At 37.7% G+C, this 17,697-nt stretch overlaps 1 protein-coding gene across 1 annotated transcript in view; it reads right to left on the bottom strand.

Annotated features, from left to right (window-relative positions):
- Myo3a (myosin IIIA) overlaps nucleotides 1–17,441 on the bottom strand; it is a 138,481-nt gene extending 121,040 nt beyond the window's left edge. The window contains exons 1-4 of the mRNA XM_048367605.1: nucleotides 17,283–17,441; nucleotides 13,720–13,854; nucleotides 4,637–4,741; nucleotides 3,562–3,661 (exon numbers count right to left, since the gene is read on the bottom strand). Of these exons, the coding sequence (XP_048223562.1) occupies nucleotides 3,562–3,661; nucleotides 4,637–4,741; nucleotides 13,720–13,854; nucleotides 17,283–17,441 (499 nt within the window). The remainder of the gene's footprint in view (nucleotides 1–3,561; nucleotides 3,662–4,636; nucleotides 4,742–13,719; nucleotides 13,855–17,282) is intronic.
- Nucleotides 17,442–17,697: the final 256 nt, after the last annotated feature.

Here is a 17,697-nt window from a genome sequence, read left to right on the forward strand (position 1 = left end):
AATGCCACTATTGTAACAACTGGACTCAGTTTCCTCCCTTTTCACATTTGCATTTCTTTTATCAAATGGCCACAAACCGGGCTCCTATTAACCTCAGCATATTCCCTTGGAGGAATTAAGCTCCCAGATTTGTGTGTGTGTATATATGCTAGTGCCAGGGTTTGAGCATAAGGCCTCATGTTCTCACCTGGCTTGCTGGCTCATGGCTGGTGTTCTACCACCTGAAACATGCCTCCCATCTAGCATTTTTGCTAGTTAACTCGGTGACTTACCTATCCTAGCTGGCTTTGAACCATGATCCTCAGATCTTGGCTTCTTGAGTGTGGAAGATTATAGGTGTGAGCCATGGGTACTCAGTTGAGCCCATCTGACTCCCTATGTAAATGCCTTCCTAATTTCACTCTGCCTATGAAAACACACTTGGGATCACTGTAGTCACCCCCCCCCCCCCGTCCATGGATACCCTTCTTATTCCAACATCTCATCCCAGGTTAGCATTACTGACATCCTTCCCCACACCTGTCATCTCCAAAAATGCATGATGAACTTTTCCCATGCTTGCTTGTCCCACCTAATGGCGCTTGTTCTGAATTCCTTAGGAAGAAAGGAGGGAACGAAGGATACGTCTTAGCTTTTACGTTCAGGTGTGCATACTCACTTCATGCTAACAAATGGGTTACTAATGAATACATCACAACTTCTCTTTGACCTACATTATGCATTGGGGATTTGGTCTAAAATGGGACATGAGGGAAATAAGAGATTTAAAGCTATAAAATATTCTGTCATAAGCACGATGTCTAAATAAATCACACAAAGTACATTCTGTACTTCAATATTGAAATGTTAACTCTCCTATTAGAAATGAAGTTCCCTAGAGAAAAATCCATAGAAATGAGAACTTGGGACTGCCCTTTAAATTTACTCCCTCTTTTATTTTTCTATTTGACATGGGGACTGCTTTTGCAGACATCAGTTGACTTGCCTAAAGGGGTTTATCTCTTGGGAGGTCATATTATTTATTGACTGCTCATATGCCAGCGACTGCTAATGTATTTCATGAATAGTGTTTACAAGCTCACTTGTCTTTTCTTGCTCTTTAAGGTGTCTGCTGGTTTTCTGTAATAGTGAATCCCACTTAAGGAAGGAAAAATAAAAAGGCTTTCTTAAAGGCCATTGCTTTTGGTGTGATTTGCCTGACATTTAAGGTAATATAGGACTCTTGCAGAGTGCTATTTATAAAAACAAAACAAAACATAAAGAAGCATTATTTAAACAACCCCTTATCAAGTACTTACTATGCACACAGCATTGAGTAGGAAGGTAGGTGGGAATATTGTTTCCAGGCAATGGTAATAGCTTAGGTTTTTAGAATTACTTATGCCAATGATTATACAGTAAGTAGTTTGCTTCTATCATCCCTTATTACCTTAACAGCAACCGATCTCATAAAGCAAGAAATGACTCTTTTTCCTTCTGGTTAGCTGAGGGAACTGATATATTTGGAGAAAGGAACTTTCTTACGATCACATAATTGCACTAGCTCATTTCTGGGGACAAAGTGACAGTCCTGATAAAGGCCCTGCCATTATGAAGCCAGGAGTACAACAGAGCCACTGTCGAGTGAAACACAGGATTACCACAGTCTGGCTGAAGTATATGGGGTTGGGGAGGCAGGAAGGCAGGCAGAAGTCAGTCAGGTACAGTGTAGGGGGTGTTTTCTATGCAGAGAAAGTAGCATGTCTACAAGTGGTCTCTCTGTGTCTTGGATACACAAAGAGATTTGTCTTCTCTTTTTTCTTGTAATATGTGTGTGTGTGTGTGTGTGTGTGAGAGAGAGAGAGAGAGAGAGAGAGAGAGAGTATGTGTCCTGGGGCTTGAGCTCAGGGCTGGGGCAGTCTCTGAGCTTATTTGCTCAAGCCTAGTAGTGCTCTATGACTTGAGCCACCGCTCTACTTCCAGCTTTTTGAAGATAAGAATTTCACAGACTTTCCTGCCTAGGCTGGCTTTGAACAGTGATGCTCAGATCTCAGCCTTCTGTGTAGCTAGGATTCTAGCGTGAGCCACCATTGACACCTAGAAATTGCTGTAACTATTATGGCTCTCCTCCACCCCCCTCCCAATTCCCTAGGAGGGAAGCTTAGTCAAATCCAATAAATCTGGCAGTCCTTTTAGATATCTCATGGATAAAACTGTTTTCTCCATCTCTCAAATTGCATCTCTCCTTCTTCCTTGGGGAAACAGTATACTCAACTTACACTCAATGAACTGTTATACCCATAGCATTACATCTATAAAATACATTAAGATAACTTCTTCCTCTCACCAACTATCTATCTATAGTTCTAAGTATCTTTACTTTTCCACAAAGACCCAAGAGATAATTACAATCCTGTGTAATAAATTGAACAAATAGAGACATCCCGACATTGTAGAAGGAGCAGGTGGGCCCACTGTACCTTGCCAGAGGAGAAGAATGCCTGCAGGGCAAGATGTCTTGGAATATTGTCACCTACTCTTTCAGGAGCAGTAGATTAGTAGGGACCATACAGGAGAAAGTTCTAGAAAATGTCTTCCAAATTGAAAAATAATTATCTAAATGAATTGTTTGGTATATTAGTTTTGGTGCCTTTGGCAGTACTACAAACACTCCCAATGGGTTTAGAAAAGATAGAAATATAATATCTCACAAACTAAAAAGTCCAGAGAAAAAGCAGGTTTCGAGAGTTGATTGACTCAGTAGCTCTGTTATGTCATCAAGGATCCACAATGCTCCGTTCTCAGCTCTGCCTTCATCAGGACAAAGCCCTTTGGTCACAAAGTGACAGGCACAGCATTTCAGGTATTGTGATGAGACAGTCTCAGGAAAGAAGGAGACCATCTTTCTCTGTGTCTCCATCTTAGGAGGGAGGAAATATCTTCAGATGACCTTTGAACATTTCCTCTCATATGGCAGAATCTTGGATTTAGGGATAAAACTGTTTATAATGCAATCACTACTTGTGATGGCCACGGGATTACAATTATAGGCCTAGAGCAATCATTTAATGGGGTGCTATTTGGGAGGATAAACAATACACACTGCTGTTTTCATGATGTATGTAGTTAAGCCAGGTGAACTGAAAGCAGGAACTCTCTCATTTGCCATCTCATCTCAGGTCTTCTTATCTCATGGAGACACAGGTATTTCCCTCCACCTTCCTATATCCTTTTTCTTTCTTTTTGTATTTGTCAGCAGTGGGGCTTGAACTCAGGGCCAGGGCACTGTCTCTGAGCTTTTCCACTCAAGGCTAACACTCTATACACTTTGAGCTGCAGTACCACTTCCGTTCTTTTGGTGGTTAATTGGAATTAGTCTCATGAACTTCCCTGCCAAGGCTAGCTTCGAACCTCAATCCTCAAGCTCTCAGCTTCTTGAGTAGCTAGGATTATAGGCATGAGTCACCAGTGCCTGGCTTCCCCCCTAATTTCAGTGAGTAGAAAAATGAGCAGCTGGTGGAAAATGATCAAATGATCAAATAGTAGTTCATTGCTACTCATAGTCATTTAAACAAAACTTACCAAAATCTACTAGCTTAACTCCCCCTTCAGTGGTCAACAGGATGTTATTTCCTTTTACATCTCGATGAATAGTTTTGTTGCTGTGCAGATGCTGAAGTCCCTAGCAAGAAGGAAACAATGACTGTTAAAACATCAACAATAGGACATTTCTCAGATAACACAGATGTGCAAAATCAATAGGAAACACAGGTTGAAATTAACATTCAGGGGGCTGGGAATATGGCCTAGTGGCAACAGTGCTTGCCTCATATACATGACGCCCAGGGTTTGATTCCCCAGCACCACATATATGGAAGATGGCCAGAAGTGGCGCTGTGGCTCAAGTGGCAGAGTGCTAGCCTTGAGCAAAAAGAAGCCAGGGACAGTGCTCAGGCCCTGAGTCCAAGGCCCAGGACTGCCCCCCCCCCCCAAAAAAAAAGAAATTAACATTCAGATACTTAAATCATTCTCAGTCAAATCAAAGTGCATCATTTTGCCTTTGGGTTCACACAACTAGAGCATGCCAATACTTCTTTAATGATGAATATACCAACCACATCAGACTTTGCATTTACTCCTGCATCATTAAGTACAAAGGTAATATTTTTCTAAAACAAAATCAACATTGTTGTGTATGTGTGTTGGTACTGGGCCTTGAGCTCAGGGGCTTTCTCTGGGCTTTTCCTACTCATGACTGGCACTCTGACACTTTGGCTAAACCTCCAGTTCCAGGACTGACTTTTTGTCCTGGTTGTGGGACTTGAATTCAGGGCCAGGCCACTGTCTCTGAGCATTAAAAAAAATTGTTATTAGTAAGGTGTTGTACAAAGGGGCTACCATTCCCTGTACTATTTTTGCTTAAGGCTAGTGTTCTAGCACTTGAGTCACAGCTTCACTTTGGGTTCTTTTGCTTGTTAATTGGATATAAGAGTCTTACATACGTTCCTATCCAGGCTAGCTATGAACTGTTATCCTCAGATCTCTGTATCCTGAATAGGTAGGATTACAGAAATGAGCCATTAACACCCAGCTCAGGATTAACATTTTTAAAATTAGAACCACCTCCTATTATGTACTAAAATATAAATTGCCTTACCATTAATGCTTCGTGTAAAATATAGGCAATCAGAGGTTCACTCATTCTTTCACCTCTCCTCAGAAATCCTTTCACAAGATCTGTCACAGATCCACCATTGCACAGCTAGAAGGAATATTTCAAGACAGATATGAACACAGATGTGACATTCTAACTGTGATAGGACAGATCTTCCTAAAACACTAACAAAAATCATTACAATATTCTGTTTCAAATGATGACTCTCATTATCGTTATGCTTTCACTAGTGAAATGAACATAGAAATTTGAGCTTCTGTATAATTGTGATGGTCAGAACACAGTTTTCACATAAATCACTTTCATAATGTGTCCAGTTACTCATTTTTAGCATATGGTTTCTATGTTTATTTCTATTATCTTTTAATAGCTATGTAAAGAAGTTTGAATTCAACATGCCAATTTATGACTATAATGTGTCTTGATCAGCGTCAGCCCTTCCATTATTCTCCCCTGTTCCCTGCCCCCCCTAACTATCTCAATCCCACCCACCCCCTCCTTCACAAGAGAATCTAGAAACATTGAGCTTGAATTTGAAGTTTAAGGTAAAGAGATTTCTTCAGAAATCTTCGAGATGGAGTTTCCCGGAGCTAATCCTCCAGGTCTCAGCCTTCTGAATAGGATTAGAGTCATGAGCCCCTGGCCCCTGGCTTCTTTAAAAAAAATATGGTGATTATGTTTTACTGGATGCCCAAACATTTCTGGTACATTATAAATATGATAGAAACAATTAGATTGTATCAATCACTTTCTCTGTGCTGGACACATTTCTAATCAATTTATGTGGTTTATCTCTAAATCTCACACTATGAGGTAAAGTTCATCATCTCCATGTCATATGTGTAGATTCTGAAACATCTTTGCCCACTCAAAGAAATTCACTCAGTGAATTTTTAGCACTTGCAGTTTCTTCAGTATTAGGGTAGGGGACACCTTTTTTTTTTTTTTGAGAAATGGCCGAGTGTTGAGCACAATGGACTGCCAAGTAACTAAGTCCTTTAAAACACCAAGTCATTTCTTTAAAGGGCCCAGGCTTTGGCACTTATTTTAAAAGATTGTATTGAATGTGCCCTTTGTGTCCTGAGAAATCTTTACCTAATCCAATGTTGCAAAACTTTCTCCTAAAATTTCTTCAGAAAATGTTATACCCTTTGGATTACCAACAGGCAGATGTGGGATCCACTTGACTTAACTTTCATATGTAGTGTGAGGTGTGGATTGTGTATGGATAGCCAATTATGGCAGCACACTTGAATATTAGGCAAAGCATCCAAGAAACAAAAAATAGAAGTCTGAATTGGGTTTAAAATCTAATTGCCCATGACAGAAAGGGGCATACATTAACTGCATAATGGTGAGTGAAAGAGAGCAACGTGGAAAGGCTCACAATGTATGACTGGTTGTAAACATTCAAGAAACACAAAACCACAGACCATAAGTATTCAGTGGTTGTCAGGTGTTCAAGACAGATGAAGAAGCAGAGCAGAGGAAATAAGGAAACCATGTCTGAACCAAACTACAGTGCTGGCTCGTATGCATTTGTCAGACTCTACAAAACACACAAAGCAGGAGGAATGCTGATGTAAATGATAGACTTTAGTTAATATAATGTATCATAACTGGCTCATCAACCCCAACAAATGTACCCTGCTGAAGTCAGATGTTAATAATTGGAGAAATGGAACATTGTAGAACTCTCTGTTATTTTTCTTCTGGCACACCTAAAACTGCTAGAAAAAAAATGTGTCTTTTCATTAAAAGAAACCTGATTGCTAAAACTTGGAAAAAATTATACTAAGTGACATGAACCAGACCCAAAGAAACATGGATTCTATGGTTACCCTCATGGGGAATAATTAGTACATGCTTAGGTTAGTCATAGCAGAAGATCACAATAGCCCAATAGCTATACCTTTATGAACACATAAGATGATGCTAAGTGAAATGAACTCCATGTTATGGAAACATTGTTGTAATTATTTTCAACATGCCATGTGAAGCATGTGGTTTTTCTTTTATTTTTCCTTGTATTTCCTTCCTGTGCTTTTATTCCCGCTATCACTGTATCTGATCTTAGTACCCTGCATACCGTATGTACATGCATTAGAACTAGGGAAGGGAAATGGAATACCAAAATTGAGAGACAAAAGATAAAGAGACAAACCATTCCAAAAGCAATACTTACAAAACCATTTGGTGTAAATCAACTGAACAATTCATGGGGAGAGAGAGAAAGGGGGAGGGGGAGGCAGGGGAAAAATGAAGGAGGGGGTAACAAGTTGAACAAGAAATGCACTCACTGCCTTACATATGAAACTGTAACCCCTCTGTACTTCACTTTGACAATAAAGGAAAAAAATGGTAAAAAAAAAAAAAGAATAAGAATCATGAAAGAACATACAAAATCCATCTAAATCCAATACAAATAAAGCTCCTTTACAGTGTCTTCTCAGAAATGAAACTGATTTACACATTGTTAAATTTATATCCAATAGTATTGATCCAAAAGTATTTTTATATGAAACATAGACATTTTGTATAGTAGTACTTTTAGTTAAAACTGATTTTTAGAAGAATTATAATTTATTTTCAACAAAAATTTGTTGATCAGAGATGACAAGGACAGATTTTGTTTCAAGAGATTGAAAATATAGTGGCTCAAGCCTGGAACACTATCTACTTAAGAGGCTGAGATCCGAGGATCTTGGTTCCAAGCCTGCTTGAGCAGGAAAGTCCATGAGACTTGTTATCTCCGTTGACCACCCAGAAAGCTGAAAGTGAGCTGTAGTTCGAGTGGTAGAGGGCTATCCTTGAGCAAAAAAGCTCAAGGACAGTGCCTAGACCATAAATTCAAGCTTCAGAATCAGGTCACATTCACACACACACACACACACACACACACACACACACACACACACACACAATTCTTACCGGAAGTGTAAACATAAAACTCTAAGTGAAAATATAAATGTGGAAATTTAAAGCATATAAACAATCTTTCCTCATCAAATTTAGATTTTCTGCCTAAATTGTGCCCGATAAATTCCCTTAAAAAGAGCTGAGTTACAGAAGGCTATATATAGAACTCCTCTATGACCCAGCAGCCCCACTTTTGGGTATCTATCCCAAAGACCACAAACATAATCACACTAAAGCCACCAGCACAACAATGTTCATTGCAGCACAATTTGTCATAGCTAGAATATGGAACCAACCCAGATGCCCCTCAGTAGATGAGTGGATCAGGAAAATGTGGTACATATACACAATGGAATTTTATGCCTCTATCAGAAAGAATGACATTGCCCAATTTGTAAGGAAATGGAAGGACTTGGAAAAAGTTATACTAAGTGAAGCGAGCCAGACCCAAAGAAACATGGATTCTATGGTCTCCCTTATAGGGAATAATTAGCACAGGTTTAGGCACGTCACAGCAGAGGATCACAGGAGCCCAATAGCTATACCCTTATGAACACATAAGATAATGCTAAGTGAAATGAACTCCATGTTATGGAAACAACTGTTATATCACAGTTGTAACTACTTTCAATGTGCCATATGTAACTGTAGCCTCTATTATTGATGATCTTCCTGTATCACCTTCCTGTGGTTGTACCTACACTATCTCTGTATCTTATCTGAGTATATTAGAAACCGGGTATACTGGTATTAGAACCAGGAAATTGGAAGGGAATACCAAAATCGAGAGACACAGGGTAAAAAAAGACAAACAACTACAAAAGCAATACTTACAAACTGTTTGGTGAAAATGAACTGAACAACTGAACAACTCATGGGGGGGAGGGGGAAGGGAGAGGGGGAGGGGGATGGGGGAATGAGGGAGGAGGTAACAAATAGTATAAGAAATGTATTCAATGTCTAATGTATGAAACTGTAACCTCTTTGTAATTCAGTTTGATAATAAAAAATCTATATAAATAACATATTGGTAAAAATATTTACAATATCTAAAAATAAAAAGTTAACACCTGGAATTAAAAAAAAAAGAGCTGAGTTACAGGAGGCTGAGATCTGAGGATTGCTGTTAGAAGCCACCTGGGTGTGGGAAAGTCCATGAGAGTCTTACTCAGAAAAAGCCAGAAGTGGTGCTGTGGTTGTGTTTGCCTTGAGTAGAAAAGCTTAGAGACGGCGCCCAGGTCCTGAGTTCAAGCCCTATGACTGACAAAAAGACTTCTAGATTTTATTTTAAAATATTAACCATTATGCTGGGTTCCAGTTGGCTCACGCTTATAATCCTAGCTATTCAGGAGGCTGAGATCTAAAGATCTCAGTTTGAAGCCAGACCAGGCAGAAAAGTCCCTGTGAGACTCTTATCTCCAATAAGCTACTCAAAAAAGCTAGAAGTGGGGGCTGGGGATATAGCCTAGTGGCAAGAGTGCCTGCCTCGGATACACGAGGCCCTAGGTTCGATTCCCCAGCACCACATATACAGAAAACGGCCAGAAGTGGCGCTGTGGCTCAAGTGGCAGAGTGCTAGCCTTGAGCGGGAAGAAGCCAGGGACAGTGCTCAGGCCCTGAGTCCAAGGCCCAGGACTGGCCAAAAAAAAAAAAAAAAAAAAAAAAAAAAAAAAAAAAAAAAAAAAAGCTAGAAGTGGCCCTGTGGCTCAAGTGGTAGAGTGTTAGCCTTGAGCACAACGAGGCTCAGGGTCAGCGCCCAGGCCCTGAGTTCAATGCCAAGGACCAGAAAAAGAAAAGCTGAATTCAATTAAAGAGTAATTTCCTGCTTATGATCTACTATTAGTTTATATTATAATTTAGGCTATTTTTCTTAGAAATGATAAGGTAAAGTTGTGTAAATTGTATAATATTATTCCTATTGTGAAGAAACAGTCAAGATCAAAGGCACTTTTAAAACAGACTCAAATGATTTTCAAAGTGTCAGATATGAACAGGCCAGAGCAAGTTACGAAAGACAGACACTCAAATTTTACATATAGGTAGCACAGTATGTATGAAAATATTAGAAGCTTATTTCTTTTATGTCTTCTACTGTATAATTTATTATATATGTCCTGAAAAGAATTCACATTTAAGCCAGGTGTTAGCATCTCCATTAGAATGAGATCTGAGGATCAAGATTCAAAGCCAACTGGATAGACAAGTCTGTGAGAGTTGTATCCAGTAAAATATTGATCAAGTATTAATGAAAGCTGGCATCATTATCATGCATACTCTGATAGTGAATAAAATTTTTGCATTTTTAATGGGTGGATTAGAGGCAGCATTTTAATGTCAATAATACTATTGGTAGATAAGATAGTTGATTCATTTAAGTGTGCAATGGGATATGTTTTGGTTATTGTATATAACCATGAACAATGAAACCAAAATACAGAATTGTTTTCTCACCTTAAAATTTAAAATTTTTGGGAAAACACCATCACATATTGATAATTCTGTCAACAAGAAATCTTTGATAACAAATAGAAATTAACTTATCAGAATAAATATTTAAATAAGCACAATAAAAACTTACTAATTTATCAAATAACAAGATATCTCAAGTCACACTTTACATCTTTCCCCCAAAATTAATACTATAAACTTGCACTTCTATTCAGAGTAGCAGAGTATTTTCAAGAACTGAAGAATTATTGAGCAAGAAGGACACACAGGAATTAGACGGATGAATGGGTAAATGTGTAGATGAGATAGGTGGATGATGAGATATATGGATAGATGAGATAGATAGGTGGATAGATGGGTAGATGGACAGATCAATGGATAGATACTTAAATGAGATAGATGGATGGATGGGTAGATGGACAGATGAGATACATGGATGATAGGTAGATAATAGAAGATTGATGAGATGAGATGGGTAGAAAATATATAGATACTTTATTCATATTTATATGTTTCCTAAGTTTAAGAGTAGAAAGTAGTCCCTTTCTATACTGACTTTTAAACAAAACCTAAAATTAACTAATTCTGGGTAATTGGCTGCCTACTCTGCTTCGAACTCACAGAGTAACAGCTGCTTATTTATATGGGGGCTGAAAATTATTTCAGCCCTAGGAAGATGAAAGGCTTCACACGGTCAGCACACTTCTCCACTACAGTTGAGCCGGGACAAAGGAACAACAGAATAGCACTGTGCTGTTGGAAGGCAAGGCCTAGCTTCCCACCCCTGCCCTGCTTCTCTGATCTTAACCCACAGACCAGACAGCCATGGCTTAAGTCCCCTGCTGTGTTCCTAACTTAAGAGGGTTAATAGCCGAACAAACAGAAGCTAGTCTCCCATTCTAACTCCCCTTCTTTCCATCACTTAGTTTTCTTTTCCCCATGACAGACCTTCTATTACTTGCTGCATGTTAGAATAAAAACTAAAACAACTAATAATGCATGACTTTGGAAAGTAGTATTTCTGTCTATGAAAAAGGCTTTGATGATCTAATATGTGCATTTGGAAGCTTTATAGGGCTATTTACTGAATTTTTGTGCTTTCAAATATCACCTGTAATTACCAGTCTTTGATCTCCTGAAAAAGATATAATTTCAAAGAGGAAAAATTGCTATAATTGGACAGCAGTGAGAGAAAGCAATGTCCTTACTGAGAATGAACAAATCAGAGCCAATTCAGGCAAGTAATAGAACGCATTCTATAGCACCATTGTAAAAGGAGCAATTAGAGGGAATATTGGATTATAAGAGAAAGTGTCTTTTAACAGAAAGCTGTCCCAGCTCTGAATTTTGGTTCCATTTTGACTGAAGGCACAATAAGTAAATAGCTCCAGAGAGAGAAATCTGGATTTCCTTATATAGTTAAAATGTGCTTGTTTCCACAACCAAGAAGGGAAAAATTACACTTAAATCTCTTTTTTTCCCTTCCATTTGTGTTCATTAGTAGCGAATAATTAATGTGACAATGATTTACCCTGATTTGGACTCTACTTCTGGGGTCTTGAAGTTTATGTGTAAGTATATGCACAAATCTAGCCTAATTCTTATCTTCCCAGTTTGCCTCCCCAGTTCTTATATGGACCCTCAGTAGTGTACATTTAAGTTAAATAAAGTCCAAAGTAGTTCCTATACCTTACTAAACAGGCCAGGTTAGAGATAAGTGTGGCAACAGCAGAAAGGAATGTAAAGAAATTATCTCAAATTGAGGCGTACATAAAAGAAACAAAAACATTGGTTATGTCTTTATACCAACATCGTTAGAAAAATCTTAACTGTTACATGATCATAAAGCTTACAGGTGTGCCATCAAACACCAACACACACACAGACACAATTCAACATAAAGGATTGCTCAGTAAGACCAAGGGAAATATTATTTCTAAGATTTTAAGTCTGGACTGAAATTTTAAGGGGAATGATTTTTTCATGGGGGACAGTCACTGTGGCATTTGTGTCACCTGACATCACCTTTCCCAGGCAGGTTTATGACTAGGCACACAATGGTTCATTACCTATCTCCTCTGCATTACATACCTACTCTGTAATCTCTGTAGAATGTATACAAGTGTATTCGAATGTATTAACTGAAAAATGGTACATTCAAGGGAGAAGTCAAATAGTGTGGTCCCTTAGAAAGACAAGGGCAAAGTTCAACAAGATAAACACCAGGAAACGGGTACTTAAAGGGAGGTAGAGTGGAGCTAAAGGGAGAAGGGTATATGAATGAAGAGAAAAAGGAAGAACGCAGACAAGAGTTCAATGTATGTTCTACAAAATGAAGACAAGAGCGGAAAGGGGTGGGGTGGGAGGGATGGATGAGAACGTTGAAAGGGTGACATTGATCAAGATGCATTGTATTTATAAACTGCTTTGTTAAATGGAAATTTCTTTGTACAATTACTTAAAGATAATTTAAGAAATTAAGAAAGTTTACTAGCAAAAACAAAAGAAGCCTCCCATTGTAAGCAAGACTCTTTCTATCACTTTGACCCTCTTGGGCTGCTCATTAGATGTGCAAAATCATTTATTTAGGCTTTATTATGATAAGAGGTATAATTATCAGTCATTTTGTAACACAAAGTATGTCACAGCCAATTTTCTGCAATTGCTTCTAACAGAGCACCTGCACCATTCATGTTTATAAATCAGGTAATTGTACAGCTAGCCACTTATATGTATGCATAATTAGTCTGATTTACATATGCCAGTTAATGATTTTACATACAGCTTCAAGTGGCTGTATATTTTTGTTTTATTTTAATTTTTAAAATTTTATTGTAAAGATGATGTACAGAGGAGTTACAGTTGCATGAGTACATTTCCTTTTGAACAGTGTCACCCCCTCTCTCATTGTCTTCTGATTTTTCCTCCTGATTCCCCCCCCCCTGCCAAGTTGTATAGTTCATTTCCAACAGAGTGTCTAGTGGGTTTCACTGCTGAATTGGTTCACCCTTTGTTCCATGGTTTCTGTGTTCCCTCTGCCCCTCCCCAATATACAAGACAAAGGATACAGAAATTAAATACAGTGACAGAAGGAAATAAACCAAAGTAAAAGGAAAGGAAAAAAATAGAACCATAAACAATACAATAGAAAACCTCTTGCTTCCATTTCTTGGAGTTTCTTTCAGTAAGCATCATTTTATATGATATATGCACATAGCTATTGAGCCCTTGTGATTCTTTCCTAAGAATATCCTCTTTTGTTCTCACTGTGTGACTCTTTAGACTGCTGTTTAATTAATCACGTCCAACTGTAATTATTTGTCTTTTACCATTCATTCAGCCTGTAAATGTAGGTACTTTGTTCTCTAGTTTAATTCACTAGCATTCAATTCAATGAAGGAAAAAACAACAACAACAAAATCATAGATAATGAAACCTCACAAGACTTTAAAATTATTTTCCTATAGGAAAACATAATATCAGTCTCTTCAGTCTTTTTCTGTGCACTGATTTTCTTCTTAATGTTCAGCAGTTGGTAGATTTTTAATTTCTTGATGTGTCTCTTAAGATGATGAAGCTAGCTCTGGACACCACATTTTACTGCAGAAGTTTCATGAGGTTGATGTCACATACACATTACATCATTCCAGGACCACAACGCAAACTTCCACTATACAAGTAATGCTGAAAACACTTACCTCAAGAACCAACCACAGCTTATCTCCATGTAGTTTATCCTTCTTAAAGTAAATACCATAGAACTTGACCACATTAGGATGGTCGGAGAGAGCTCTTAAGATGTTATACTCTGCTTCAATCTCCTCATCAATATCCTAGTTTCAAAAATCATTTAAAAAAACTGTGAGAAAACCATGAATAATATCAGTGACATGTAACAGACTATCAAAGACAGAATTTAATTTTACGAAGGCAAAATCTTTATTTTTATTGTGTTTAGGTCTATGTATCGAAATTTCTTATCACATTAAGAGGGGAGATTGTGATTTTCATGCTAGTCAAATGCATCTCAAGCTATACCACTTTTGAGTTAAATTTAAAAGAAATAAAAGATTGTTTTTCCTCATCGTAGTCATTATTTAGCTACAGTGAGAAAGTCATTGATTGGAAATAGAAACTTTTAGAACCAGAAAGCCAATTTATTTTGATTCTTTAGAATATAGGATATTTGAAATCTATCAAAAGCAAGCCACACAAGCAATACATTCTTGCTTTTCCAAAAAAAAATGACCTGGAGTTAAATTATAAAAGATGAAGTAAGGCATATTGAGAAATAGAAGATATTGCAACCTTAATGAAGATACAGGACACCTATGGAGTTGTGTTTCTAAAAAATCACACATATAGGAAGCAATCCACAGAGCTATAAATAAGGCCTTGTTAATATTGCTCTTACAGTGACAGTTAATAACTCTCTGGTTTTACTACAGAATCAGGGATTCATACAAAAAGAGAGAAAATATAAAGGAAGAAAACCCAGCTTGGAGAAGTCAGAGCTAGAGAAGTTTAGACTCCATCCTCACTATGCCCAATTTTGTTCACTTATTCTTTCTATTGCAGAGAGAATTCCTAATTCAATATACATCATAGTAAGCCTCCTTTATTTTAAAAAAGAGTCAACCTTTGTAAAAATTCATGGATTCATTTAGGTTTAAGATTATAATCTCTTGGTTATAAATCTTTCTTATTTGACTTGTGACATGACAAATGAAGAGCAAGTAATTCTAAGGAAAACCTATATGTATTGTGACAGTAAAATAAATTAAGTACTATATGGCATTAGTGTTTCATTAAAACAACAGCAGAGAACACGATTTGCAGAATTTCTAAGTATATTGTGTAAGAGTAAATAAAAAGGAACAGTGGTTATATGTATGTTAAGCCACTCACAGGTCAAAGTCAGCCCGGATAGGAAAGTCCCCACTTAAGAAGCAAAAAGGCTCAAGTGGTAGAGTACTAGCCTTCAGTGAAAAATCTCAGGGACAGTGCCAGGCCCTTAGTTCAAACCCCAGGACTGGCACACACACGCGTGTGCACACACACACACAGACAGACACACATAGAGGGGAATGGGAGAAGCACAGTAATTATGAGCTAGATATTGAAATCCTTTTACTTATTGCAGTGAACCCCAAATTCTAGTATCAAATGCCAAGGGAAAACCGAAGATCTAGTCACTTGGCTAGTGTAACTTGTGTCTCTCTCCCCTCTGTGCAAGTGTAAAGTATTTCATGTCTGTTAAGCCTGGGCACAATATTTCTCAAATATTTAGTCTAGTGTGTGTCTAATTACACCCTCCATGTCTATCTATCTATCTATCTATCTATCTATCTATCTATCTATCTATCTATCTATCTATCTGTCTATCTATCTATCTATCTATCTATCTGTCTATCTATCTATCTATCTCTATAGAGATAGTCTATCTCTATAGTCTATCTCTATAGTCTATCTCTATAGTCTATCTATCTCTATAGAGATAGATAGATAGATAGACAGACAGATAGATAGATAGATAGATAGACACACACGTGTATGTGTGATACTAGGGCTCAAATTTAGGACTTTCTATTTTACTCAGCTTTCTTGCTCACACCTGGTGCTATGCTATTTGAGCCAGGTCTCCAGTCCTGCTTTTTGCTGGTTAATTAGAGACAGAGTTTTACAGACTTTTCTATCTGGGCTGGCTCCAAGCTATGATCCTTCAGGTCTCAGCCTCCTAGGTAGGATTATGAGTGTGGGAGTCTCAAATGACTGGCTTAGATAAAAGTCTATCTTCCTCTACTCTAACAATACACAGCAGTGCCATAATATTAGGCTTAGTAGAAATAAGTCACAAAAAGTGCAACTTTCAGATAAACACAAAGAACTAGAGACCTTGTGCCGTGTCTGTGGCTTAATAGAGGACAGAGGGTTCTCATGTGCACATTTTGTGCCATGCACACTCCCTGGTCTCTGTCGTGACACATTTCTATTGTGTGAGCAAGAGGTGTGTAACTGCACCCACGAATCTCAGCAGAAGTTGGGGGAGATGTGATTTCTGAGCTCATTTGCTCACCACCCATGTACTAGGAGAGAGGTAACTACCTTCAGTCTAAAACTTAGCCAGACTTGGGGGTACACACCTATAGTCCCAGGACTCGGGAGGCTAAGGCAGGGGGTTGTGACTTTGAAGCCAATATGAGCTGTATAGTGAGACCTTACCTCAAAAATCCAAAAACGGAACTAAACCCAACCAAGGAATCCTAAGTTTCCACAGAATAGCAGGCCACTGTAGCTCAGTGGGAGGATGAGCTCCTGACTTGGATACACACACACACACACACACACACACACACGTATACACACACACACAAATCACTCCTTGGAAACAGAATCTTGACATTGTCCTTGCACTATTTACAATAGGCTATTTTTTAAAATCACAATTAGTATTTTGGTATTTTCTCTTATCACAACTACTAACCACCCCGGCCCCCAAAAGCATTGAGGGACTCCACTCAAAGATCAGTAAGATTAAAGAAGAAATCCAATGAGGAACCTTATTCTGAGTCTAGACAAAGACCGTAAAACACTTAAGAAAATAAAAAAAAATTAATTTCCCTTCTGTGGAAAAAAAATTCATTTAAAAAATCCTTTCCAAGGAGAAGAATGGAAGAATGCAGTCAAAATCCAATGTGTACAACATTAAGAGCGAGGGAAGGGGTGAGTACGAGAGGAAAGGGAGAGATTTGAAAGGCGTGACAGTGATCAGGACACATTGTATTCATAAACTGCTTTGCTAAGTGGCAACTTCTTTGTACATGTACTTAAAAATAATAAAATAAATAAGAAAAATAACCTCTTCAGTCTGGTATAAGAGAAAATGAAATAGCTCAGGCCTAAAGCTTGAGCAAATGCAGGAAAACACGGAGATCTGCTTACAGTGACATCTTAGAGTTATGTTTAGAACCATGAGTTTTATTTTTATGATTAAAAAATTAAAATAACAATCAACTACCGCTGATAAGCATTGCATTTATGCACTGACTTACTTATTAGTTAGATATGTTAGATATTTTATAAAACATTTTATAGCACATAAATCAGGAAAAGTAGATTTCCCTGTATTTTTCAAATTGTTGTAATTTGTTTCCTAATGATTATGATGAATGAGTTTATTTGAGACATATGTTGACTTTTAAAAGCTGATTAGTATAGATTAACTTGGCTGTGGAGAAGAGAGAAACCCAAAATGACTTACATGAATTGGATCCAGAATTTTGACTGCTGCTTTTTGGCCATTTTTCTTATTCAATACTTTAAAAACCTTCCCATACGTTCCTTTCCCAATTGTTTCAGTGATTTCCCACGTATCAGAAGGATCAGGAAAGTTATCAAATGTGATAGTTTTTCCAAACATCTCAAAAGTTTAAATCACTGGAAAGAAAAGGCACGGTTTCATCTATATTTGACTGGGTAAATTAAACAGCTCACATAAACTCATGGGAAATTATCTAGTCTTTTCAGTAATATGATAGAAATTTCGTATGCAACTGTAACTAAATGTTCTTCAGAGTCACAGAAAAATTTAATATTACCTCTGTAAACAGATTATGGTGAGTTTAATAATGATTTCTAAGCAGGGCTTTGTTTCTGTTAGAGAAATGGTTTTGTAT

The sequence above is a fragment of the Perognathus longimembris genome, chromosome 18 (assembly GCF_023159225.1).
Source record: "Perognathus longimembris pacificus isolate PPM17 chromosome 18, ASM2315922v1, whole genome shotgun sequence".
NCBI lineage: Eukaryota > Metazoa > Chordata > Mammalia > Rodentia > Heteromyidae > Perognathus > Perognathus longimembris.